Here is a 12075-nt window from a genome sequence, read left to right on the forward strand (position 1 = left end):
AGTTTTCTTTCTCCCTTTTTTTACTCTGCTGTTTAAACAGCTTTGTAGTTGACTGGTTTAAAAAACTAGTTTTCAGGTTAATCTATCTTTTTTTGACGTTGAAGTTTTCATTTCAGCATGAAAAACAAACATAACTTCTGTTATACCCACAGACTTGCTCCCACCCTGCCACAAATGTTTAGTGATGGTGAGCCATGCAGCTCCTTCAGCCAGCCTCTTTTCTTTTTCCCTTTTCAAAAAAACCCAAAATAACAACAACAACAACAACAATCTCTGTTGTCTGCACTTTCCAGGGATTAATTTTTTTTAAAGATGCAGTGTGGAAATAATGGTGTATTTTAGGAAAACTTTATTTTTTTTTTTTTCTCTTCTGATGTCTTTATTCTTTCTTTCTTTCTTTCTTTCTTTCTTTCTTTCTTTCTTTCTTTCTTTCTTTCTTTCTTTCTTTCTTTCTTTCTTTCTTTCTTTCCTTCTTTCCTTCTTTCCTTCTTTCCTTCTTTCTTTCTTTTCTTATTCTTATTCTTATTCTTATTCTTATTCTTATTCTTATTCTTATTCTTATTCTTATTCTTATTCTTATTCTTATTCTTATTCTTATTCTTATTCTTATTCTTATTCTTATTCTTATTCTTTTCCCCTGGTTTTGCAGGGTCAGGAGCTTGGGAAGTTAGGGTGCATCAAAATCCAATACAAATTTGCCCCCCTCACAGTCACACCTCTCTTTGGTCTAGCTGGTGCTACTGTAGGAAAAAATAAGGTAATTTGGAGAGTTAAAGAAAATCTTAGCCCAGCATCACAATCATCATGTCCTGAAGAATCTGCCAGCCCGGTTCAGGAGATGAGAATCTCCCTTTTCCTCCTCTGGCTGGAAGTCTCTCAGTGGGAATCTTCTTGCTGGAGTGTGGTTCCTCCTTGCCAGGGGAGCAGCACATGGGTTGATCTCTGTGAACAGGTTAAATAAACAGGACTATGTTTGGGTTAATTGTCACTGGTTCTACTGCTCTCCATTGCTGATCTATCTGGGAGCCTGGCCAAGGAGCAGATGCGAGAGACAGCATCATCACCTCCCTCATCGTCTTCATTGTGTCTGGATTTATCCTTTTTCTTTTCCTTATCCCCCCCACCCTTTTTTCTTTTCTTTTATTTTCTTTTCTTCTTTTTTCCTTTTTTTTATTTTTTTTTTTTTTTTTTTTTACTATTTGTGTTTTTCTCTTTGGCTGAGCAAATAGGCCAGATGGCAGTGAGGGGAACAGACAACAAGTGAGCCATGGCATATGGACAGCCTGTTTAATTTCAACTCCTGTTGGGAAGTGGCTTGCAGGGAGATAAGTTACAAAAGCAGAAGAGGAGGAGGAGTGTGTGTTGGAGGGGAGGGGCAGGAGGAAGGGAAGACCCTTTTTGAGATGAAACAGCCCAGCTGAGAGGAGTCTGGGGCACAGGGGACTGAAACCTTGGCTACATTCCTGACACAAAGCAGTAAATTAGCTGTTTCCGTGTCAGTTGGTGCAGGAAGTCTTGTTGGCTGCACATGGGAAGGAGAGATGGGGATGTCTGCCTCAAACAAGGAGGAGGAGGAGGACATGTCTCCAATTTCCATCTCACTCCCCCTGTCCCAGGAAAGCTCCAGCCAGGTTTAGGACCTGGCATGTGGAGGTTTTTGCCCAGCTGCAGAAGAGGAGTCATGCTGCCCTAGATGACTTTTTCCTTTACAAATAGGATTGTGTATGTTTTGTTCCTAAGTGTTGTGTATTTTGCTCACCATCAAAGTGAGATCACCCACTAAACAGTCCTTTGAGGCAAAAGGCATGACTTTTTAAGTTTTGAAACAAAACAAAGTAAAAAGTTGACACAAAACAAAATTAAAGGCAGCTTAATAACAATGTAGTTGACAGTGATTCCCCTTTCCCCTTCCCTTCTGTTTTGGCCTTCATTTTTCTCTGTTTCAATTTGCTTTTTGGATTCAATATGTGAGCTATCAGCTTCTGGCTATCTATTCACATCGTTCATGCATTTTGGATTTTGCTGACTGAGTCCAAAGGGAGTCTTGCCTTAAATGTGTCTCAATGATTTAGGAAGAAAATTAGAATGAATTGAATTTCACTAAATTATAGATACGTGAGGCTTCCTGGCTTCGTTTTTATATACTCAGACTTTGGAAGAGAGTGAAGAGAAGTAGGTGTGTTTTTCTTACTTTTTTGTAAATGTGTTGCTTTTGAAAAAGCTTCATTGAAATGTAGTTTAAAATGGCTACACAATTTAGGTCTTATTCCTGCTGAGGCCCAGTGGGCATGGTGTTCCTTGGTACAGGCTCTCAACACCTTAATCCTAGAGGCTTTCTTGAAAATCACCCATTTTGGCCAACAACATCATAATTTTGTTCTATTTGCTCCTCTTTGATGGGAACAAGCATGGGATCCCAGTGCAATCATCAGACACATGGACCATTTGGAGCTCTGTGCATGTTATCAGCATCCTGACTGGTGGATGGGACTCCATCTCCATGGGCCCATGTCTGAGATTCAGCTGTGAGCTCCTTGCTTGTGCTTCCCAGGGTGGGAAAACTCTACACACCAATTAGCTCTGGAAACCCTGATCCTGCTGGCAGGATACAGATCATCCTGGGCCTCAGTTGCACTCTAAGCCTGCACAGAGAACTTTTTATATGGCATTAATTCTGCAGAGAAATTTTTATTCTTTAGAGATTCTGCAGAGACATGATTATGCATCACTGGCTTGGTGGAGCAGAATTTTAACTTACAGCTCAGGCACTCCTCCACTGATTAGTTTTAACATGAAATAGAAACACAAGCCTGTGATTTATTGGTGAAATATTTAAGATAGATTGCTAAATTATTTATATAGCAGAGTTTAAAGCAGGCGAGATAAAACAAAACAAAACAAACCAAAAAAGGCAGTTCATCCAAATAAGAGCTCAGTTTTCCTGAATTTGAAAACTGTACTTTTAGACTCACAAGTTATCTGAAAAAAAGTTTCCACTTTATGACCCTCACGAAAAAACCTAATCTTGAATGTTTTTCTATTTGATCCCTGCAGACTCTGTTTCATCTGCAGTGCTAGGAATTGTTTCAGTCTCCATCATTTCCAGTCACTCATCTAGCACGTATTTGGGCACTCACCCAGACTGGATGCAGATTTCTTCTTTCTATGAATGCTAATGGAGAGGTTTTTTGACTTTCTGTTGATAAACCAGGTGAGGCCTGCTCCAGCCTTCTTGCCTGGGGTTTGGATGTCACCTTTTCTAGTCTTGGCCTTGGAGGTGACCTTCCATCCTAGCCTGTTTGCATCTGCTACACTTGCCTTTGCCCAGTTGCCCTCTGGCATCTGTATGATATTACTACAAAGTAAAATTAGAAAAATCTTCTCAGAGGAGGAGAAAGAGATCATGCTCACGGTCTTTAAGGACTCCAGAGTAGTCGCAATAACGGTGTAGACTCTTGATAGTGTGAATAAAGAGTGAATAAGCATAAAGATTTTTTTGTGGACCCTTAACATTCATTTCAAAGAATCACAGAACAACTGAGGTTGGAAGGGAGCTTAAAGATCATCTGATTTCAACCTCCTGTCATGGGCAGGGACACCTTCCAATAGAATGGGTTGCTCAAAGACCCATCCAACCTGGCCTTGAACACTTCCAGGAATGGAGCCTGCATATTTTTTCTCATTTTTTTTCCCTAATTTTGAGATAAAATACATGTGACTTACTGAATCCTAAGGATCCTTTAATGTTTTCAGTTTCTGTTTGCCTAAGATTCTCCGAATTTGAGAGAGCTTGCTCGCTTCCTTAGCCATGTCTGTTCTGAATATCAGATCAGTGTGACACATGAAAAGCAAAGGCGAGTAGGCTTTGACATGTCTTCAGTAAAAACTCATGGGAAATGTGCATCAAGACCCATAGACAGCTTTGAAAATTTTATTCCTTTCTCTTCATCTGCTCACATTTCAGCACAAAAAAAAATTATATTTATTTTTCAAGGCTGACCTCCTCTAGCACGCCCTTTGTCTTGGGCTATGCATCTGAGAAGGAGAAAACTTTCAAGGCTTGATTCTTTCAAACGTGGCAGCTGAAAAGAAGATAATTGGGACAGGCAAATTCAAACAGTACTTTTGGAAATGGTATTTATCTTCTTTTTTTTTTTTCCCCTGTGTATGTCTATATTATACTTTTCCACCTGCCTTCAAAGGGAAGCTGATAAAAAGGATTTGCTTGGCCTTTTTGTTGCTGAAGGGGGAAGGGTGCCATTTTTGTGTAGTGCTGCAAGACAGATTCTGCAAGTGAAACTACCCCAGCAGGGGCAATCCTGCCCGGAGGGGACAACTCCAGGGACTGAAGCAGTTGGGTTTTTTTGGTGTTTGTTTTTTTTTTTTTTTTTCCCTCTGCTCTCCTTTGTGGATTTGTTGTGCTGTGAGACCAGATCCTTTATGGCATGTAAGAGTGGGGTTTATGGAGCAATCAACTCCATCAGCAGTAAGGGCAATCGCATAATGCTTTGGTCTTTTGTAATAGATTTTGTGTGAGTGAGCTGAAAGTATGGCCAGGAGGGAAGGGGATGTAAAGTGCTGTCTTTTTTTTTTTTTTTTTTTTTTTTAAAGTTGGAAAGAGTCTGTCTGAGTTCCTTTATGCTTTTCAGGCTCAGGGATGAGAGAGAGCGTGTGTACATGTGCGTGTCTGTGCCCATACAGTCGCTCAAGTGGGAAAAAACCCCGTTTGCGGTTCACACAGGAGGAATTTCTGATGGAGACAACAGTGCTAAGCAGAAAGGCACATCCTGATCTCTAGCAAGTGAGGGGCACGCTGGCGGACACACGCACACAACACATACTCTCCGGGCGCTCTGCATAATACGTGCAAAGCGCTGCCCTTTAATGAACGTAACCTATGGTGGCTGGGATGCAGCCGGCCAGACCTCACCATTAATAAACTGGGAACATTCTTCTCCTTTTTAGTCCCTTTCAATGCCAGCCCTGCGTTTTGATCTCCCTTGAATGCTGCTCCCCCTCATTTGGGGCTCCAATTCTGAGAAGATTTGGCGCATTGTTTGAGGTCGCAGGATGTCGGATTGATTTCGGAGCTTTTGTATTGACTCCGGGCTCCTGAATGAAGCTGTCATGTGTGTCTGTGGTTGGCTAGCAGGCTGTCCGGCTGCAAGCTGTGCCTTCCTTTGTTGTTTAGGCCTCATTGAGCTGAGGGAAGAGGCTCATTTCAGGGTGATTTACCACCACCCAAACACCAGCTGTCTGTTGTACTGCTGCTTGCCTCCACCTTGGATTCAGTTCTTGTTTCCCTTCCTTTCCCCCCTTCTCTCCCACTCTACCGCTGTAGGCACTTGGGTACTGGTTCTTCAAAATGTGTGTATCACCCTGACAGAACAGCAAAAAAAAAACAACATAACAAACACTAAATGTGTTGTTCTTCCTAATGGCGCTTATGCAGCCATGGGGATTTTCAGAGTTTGCTGTTGCAGTGCTACACATAGACTCGAAGAATGATATCCCATGTTGGAAGGGACTCACAAGGATCATCGAGTCCAGCTCCTGGCCCTGCACAGGACAGCCCCAAGGATCACACTGTGTGCCTAAGAACCTTGTCCAAATGCTTTTTGGACTCTAGCAGGCTTGAAGCCTTCTCTGGGGTGGTTCCAGTGTCCAACCACCCCCTGAGTGGTTGTGCCAGCTCCCCGGGGAAAAAGCTGCTTCCAGTATTTTCAACTGCTGTTGCTCCGAAGAGAGAAAATGAAAACCAAGCAGGTTAGAGCCCAGCTGGAATTGTCCACTTCCACAAGGTGCATGGCACAGTGCTAAGCCAAGCCCACCTCTGGATCTGAGCTTTCCAGCCACAGACTTGGAAGACAGGATCCTACCATTAATCCCAGCCAGCAGCTCCAGAGCACAGAGCCTGGCAGCTCCCTGGAGGCCGGCCTGTGCCATGTGCCTCCTGTCTGACTCCTTTAAACGGGGCTGGCAGCTCCACACGGGATTGCTCTGGGCAGCGCCGCAGGGATTTCTGTGTGCCCTGCGCCTCCCCTGGAGCTGCTGGCGTGAAGCGAGTTGTGACCGACCCTCATTTGACTTCTGGGTGATGCAGTTCGGCGTTTCTCGACCACAGGCTGTTAAAACTGGCAACTGCTCAGCTCCTGTCACCCGTGCAGCTGAGATAATTAAGCCTGTTACTATTATTACGGTTTTTCTTATTTTTCTGCAAACTTTGGCCAACTGCTGGAGCCCGTGGTGCAAGGAGGTGGGTGAGGCCAGCCAGATTCCCTGTAAGAGGTGGGATAATAGTACATATGTCAAGGAGCCTTCTTGCTCTTTTTCCTTGGGAAGGGTGATGTCTGGCATGGATGTGAGCCAGCAGAAGGCAAAGCCATCTTCCCTGTTGGAAGTGCCTACCTGCTTCTAAACAGTAGCACCTCATGTTATGAAAAGGCCAGGAAACATAGAAATTATTCTCCATTAATTAAGACCAAACATCTATACCCAGTCAGATGAATCTCCTTTTTTTGTGGTGTCCTCTCCTTCCTGCTCCCTGTGAGCATCAAGCACTGCTGGAGGAAGGAAGGAGGGGAATATTAGGAGGCAACAACCACAGCAGGATAGCCCCAGTGAGGTGTTTTAAATTTCTTAACAAACTCCTTGGGCACTAGAAACTGTAAAGTAACATACAGATAAACAAACAAAAACTCACTAACCCTTAGCACCCTGGAGGGCTCTGTTTCAGATTGCTGAATAAAAGCTGAAGTTGCACATGCATGTTTAATGTAACACAAGGCGTGTGCTGTGGAAAAGCGTGCTTTCCTCTAATCTGGTTCCAGACAGAAGCATCCAAACAGAAGCCCCTTTCCCTATCCCCACTGAACTGCTTGGTGTATGTGAGGAAACCCCTGAATGACAAGGCCTCCATCTGCTCTGGAACAGAGTTGCGACTGGCTGCAAATGTTGTCCATATGCTTTTTTTTTTCCCTTTTGCCTTTCAACTTAGCTGCCTAATGTTAGACACCTATCTGCAAATTAAGCATCTGCTCATAAGGATCTTTCCTAAAATAAGATGGAGGTAGTAGCTGATTCATCCAATGCACATTTAGAGAGGTGCATCAGCAGCTGGAGGAGGAGGTGGGATTATTTATCCAGTGCATTGCTTTCATTTGGGTTTTCTTAGGGGATTGAAGAGCCCCTTCATTTTTGTGCTGACAGAGAAAAAGAAGGAAACTCTCAAGTTTTGAATTCATATTTCCCTTGTATTCTTGATTTTCTGGGTGGTTATGGGCAACATCTTGTGATTTCTCTCTGTTAAATAAAACTGGTTGTGCTTCCATTTGGACAGGAGAACATGGCCATGGTTTACCATGAGCCCAGGTGGCATTAGAGCCACAGAAAGAGTCTGAAAATGGGAGGTTTCTTCCTTGGCTTGTGGTTAAAAAAGGGCTGGATTATCTTCTTTAATGTAACAACTTTGCAGCAGACAGTGGGACAAGCTGAGCATCGATGAGACATATGTGGATATAGTTTCCTAACCACAAGTGTATGTTAATGCTATAGCCACTCCAAGTGGCCTTTTGGGAAATGTGTGAGTCTCTCCTAGGTAATTTTAGAGCTCCAAGTCGTCTCTTTTGCTGTGGGGTATCTAGAAGGTGATCTGTGGTTAGACAAAAGGGTCTCTCCCTCTGCCTCAGTTTCCTCTCTCTAACACAGTATTTTAATACACTTGCTTTAACTTATAATTTAATCACTTCTTTCTGAGAAAAAAAAAAAAAAAAAAAAGACTTTAATAGATTACAGACCAGTTGTTGAAGGATTGTATTAATGGGGCAAGAGTGAAACACCTTTGACAGATGGGAGCCACAGGCAGAGGAGGCTGAAGTAGTCCCCTGAAAACCTTTTCATTGTCTTAGTTTTTTTTCCCAGCTTCTCTTTTGGAAGGAGAGAAAAAGATCATTTCTGCGCATTATCTGACCTTGCTGGGATTTGTGAGATGGTGAGCTCGCCACATAAGAGACATTCCCACACCTGGCAGGTTGCAGGCTCTCCCAAGGTGTCCAAAAGTTTATCTGCCTGTTTTTAATTCCTGCCACCAAGGGTCAACTCTCTGCTGTGCCCTGACACTGAGCAATGGCTGCAATTCCCTTTAATCGTGCCCTTTCCCTTCCTCATCATTTAGGGCAGAGCACTTCCATTTGGCTAAACTCACTGAGTTGGGATCTCCTTTTCTACGTGAATTAATCCATCTGCAATCTCATGACTGTTCCTGGCTGCACACAAACAGATTCTCCCTCTGTTCCCCAGCAGATGCCAGGACTGTGGACAGCAAAAATCTGAAAGTATGCAATGTCTTTGTGTGCATGCCTATGGAAAAACAAATAATTGTGATATGTTTGTCGGGACTCCACTGTCTCTTTTTCACTCCAAGTAGTTTAAATTCAAGGAGCATTTTGACCAAGTCTGGAATCCCAACTCCTTCCTACCATTGTGATTTATGAAGATGTCCAGGTTTGATAAGCAACAGAAATGCTTTGGCGAAAAACAAAAGTGAGTCAAATAACCCTCAGAAAAGAACCCTGTCAACATGAGGAACCTTGCTGCTTGGATCACAGTCAGTCTGATGGGTTTCCAACAAAAATAAAGGTGTCTGAGCTCAGCTCCTCTCTCAGGCTGTTGGTTACGGGTAAAAGGAGAGTGAGTGGACTCAGTTTCTTTGCAAATCTCTGTTGGTTTGAACATCAGTCCCTGAAAGTGTCCAAGGTCAGGTTAGATGGGGCTTGGAGCAGCTTGGTCTAGAGGAATATGTCCCTGTCCAGGGCAGGGTGTGGAACTGGGTGATCTCTAAGGTCTCTTCCAACACAAACATTCTATGAGTCTATGTCACAGACATAGCAGAGTCTGTACCAGCAGTGTTGGGTGAGAGTGTGCTCTTGGATTCCTGGCCTGGGTTTAGCAGGGGTGATGTGGACCCATTGTTCTACTGAAAGCAAGTCTCTCCTGAAGACTTGGTTTCACCAAATCTGGGCACACTGGAAGCAAGTAGGCATTAACTTGGTAAAGGTGGACAGAAAAAGTAGTGTATGAGTTTTTCCTCAAGTCACCACAGTTTGGTATTTGTACTGATACTGATATTTGATATTTGAGCATGCTAGACATGTTCCTGGTCATGCAAGTGTATGAAAGACAAGGGTTAAAATAACTTGTTTCTTTTCAGCTTTGCCTTCCCCCTGCCTTTTCCCACACACCTTGCTTTCCTTCTGCCTCTGTGTGACTTCCCTGATGTTGAGATATTATCCTTTGGGGAAGTTTTCTTGGCAGTTTTGGATCTCCCCCTCTGTGAAATAGAACCTCCAGCAACACAGGAAGATTCCACAGGCTTCCCTAATGCCCTTTCTTCCACTGCTCCTGATCACAAATACAAGCCTCTTGATCTTCAGTGGTTGAGATTGTGCTGATGTTTTTCCTTCCTTATCTCTTATAGGGAAAAGTCATTGGAGATGCAAAACTGCTTATGAGTTGTGGTTGCAGAAAAGGGAAAAGTTCTCAAGTGAAAGACTCAGATCAGGTCAGTCAATATGTACCTTAACTGGTGAAACCTAAGAATGTCTTAACATCTGGTGGATTTGATCTATGTTGTTGCATATCAGAGTTCCTGGACACAAACAGAGTCCTTGGTATGATTGACAGTGGTACAACATTACTGTTTGCATGTTTGTTTTTTGTAGAAAAACCCTCAAGCAAGATCAGGGATTCATTGCACTAGATGTTAATTCCCTTGCCTGGCTTATTCCCATCTGGCTTATTTATTCATGAATTCTGTTTCTGTAAAAAAATCCACTCCAGGCAATGCACTTTCTTAAAGAATATTGCATTTCCTTGCTGGCTAAATGCATGCAACCTTTGGGCTCCTCCTGTAGCTGCCTGGATGGGTGGTAGTTCATTACATGCTTTTGTTCTGGAGTGACACCATCACAAGGACATTCTTTATTGGGGTTCCTCATGACAGACATGTAAAAACTTGTTCACAAACCAATGGCCAGTTTTCAATATTCATTACTTGGAATGAATGGCTCCTTATTCTAAAACTGGTCAAATTGACATTGGTGGGATCACTGGTAGGGTTCAGTAATTGCAAGTGAGTTGGACTGTGCTTGGAATAACAGCCAGCTGGTGGTCTCTTCCTCCCCCCTACCACTTGGCACTTATTCAGACTAGCCAAGTTCATCCCTGACAATTTTTTTTTTAGTTCTTATGGCCCTCCTGTCTTTGTAGCTAAAGATAAGCTTGAATCTGGAGGTCATTCTTTCCAAAGAAGAAACAAAATTTGATTTGAGCATAAACTTTTTATAAAGTCAGGTCATGTGTTACATAAAGTTACATGTGGCAGAGTGAAGCAGTTGGTCTCAATTACCAAATAACTTTCCTCTCTAATATATCTTGTGGACAACCTGTGACAGGGTTTAGACCTGAGGCAGATTCAAACTGTGTCCATGAAGCTCCAGAAACTCCAGATAGCTTCCTGGAGGGAAAAGAGATGAAATTGCAGGAAGAAAAGTGATTTTCACCTTCAACATGCATGTTAATCAACTTTAATTACTAACAACGTCTCTAAGCCTTGTTTTGCTAATGTTTGAGATCTGAGAAGATAGATATGGAGGATAGAGATATATATGATATAGATTTATTTTATCTGTAAACCTATCCATCCATCCATCTAGCTGTCCTGCAGTATTTTCTGTTGTGAGCAATGTTGGTCACATTTAAAATTTTTTTCTAGAATTGAGTCTTTCCTTGATTTGCTTTTTTTTGCTTGGGTACTTTTTTTAGAATTTTCAAATTAACAAATTAATTATCATGAGCTATATTGTCAGTTTACCATCAAGATAAGGATTCATATTACTTTTCTTTAAAAGACTAACTTCCCATTCTCTCAAATGCAAGCTTAATATTCTCATTTTGAGGTTTTAACACATCAGGAGAAAATTAATTTAGAAATAAACACTCTTACTAATCTTAGTCTTTTGTATTTTGAAGTACTCTGGTTGAATCACTTTTAGTTTATATGAACACCATTAAAACACTGGTATCATAGATTAGAAATAAAGCTGGAACATCTTGATTGCAGAGAGGTTTTACAAAGCACTATCTCTAACAAAACCTGGGAAGTAGACCTCAAACTTGCAAATGGCAATATTTCAATTAGAGTGTAAGCAACAGTCTTCAGAGGGGAAAAAAAATATCCCATTCTCTTTGATGTTTTCTGGAAGAGTGATAAAATATTTTTTGCATTCAGTTACTTCCTGAAATCTAATTTTTGATGCCTAATGATGTGTTGACCATATCAGTACCTCTTTATTTGCTGTATCAACACAAACTATTGGGCAAGTGCTTGCTTCAGAGGCTGTAAAGTTCATTTGTCATGCCCCTGGCAGGGTCCTGTCTATATTTCAGGGGAAGGGAGGTAGATGGGGAGGAAACTAGTACAGGAGGGTGGGTGGCAGTGTGGAATATTTGTCTGTGACTGCAGGACCTGAGCTCAGCTTATAAATTGTCCCCTGGGCCTTGTAGATAAACACAGATTTCTGTGGTGACATTGGCTGGGAAAGGCAAACACTTGCCGATGGTTGTAGGCTAATCCTCCAGGACACTACTTGCCAGAAAGCCAAGGAAGCATTATTTTAGGAAAAGCTTGTTTCACTTTGTTAAGGGGAAAAACAGTGCACTGAGTTTAGTTTTGTTTGCAGAGCTCTACCCCCACCTCTTGCTCCCTGTCTCAGATTTTAAAGATTTACCTTCATTATTGTTATTGTTGTTGGGGCCTTTTTCTTTTTTTTTCTTTTTTTTTCCCCTACCTTGCTTTGTGTTTCACTCTGGTGCCTCTGTAAAGTTTTGTGAAAATGCAACTTAGTTTTCATTTGCATGAATGTATACACAAATAGGTATGTGGTTTTTATACCATTAGCTATTTAAAGGTTTGGGCTTAAAGTCACCAACTACTTTTCATCTGACAGTTTTGTGAAAGGTGATGCTTTGCAAAGAGTTTATTTTTCTGTCATTCCTTAAAGTCAATTTGGAGACTGG

General features: G+C 42.1%; 1 protein-coding gene across 2 annotated transcripts in view; it reads left to right on the plus strand.

Annotated features, from left to right (window-relative positions):
- SETBP1 (SET binding protein 1) overlaps positions 1–12075 on the plus strand; it is a 269083-nt gene that overhangs the window by 41398 nt on the left and 215610 nt on the right. The window contains exon 3 of one of the 2 annotated variants that reach the window (XM_005528094.3): positions 9476–9559. The exons of the other annotated variant lie outside the window; for it this stretch is intronic. Coding sequence (XP_005528151.2) covers positions 9476–9559 — 84 coding nt within the window. The remainder of the gene's footprint in view (positions 1–9475; positions 9560–12075) is intronic. 2 annotated transcript variants of the gene reach the window in all.

The sequence above is a fragment of the Pseudopodoces humilis genome, chromosome 4 (assembly GCF_049639895.1).
Source record: "Pseudopodoces humilis isolate 2021_Gansu_Grassland_sample_001 chromosome 4, ASM4963989v1, whole genome shotgun sequence".
NCBI classification, from domain to species: domain Eukaryota; kingdom Metazoa; phylum Chordata; class Aves; order Passeriformes; family Paridae; genus Pseudopodoces; species Pseudopodoces humilis.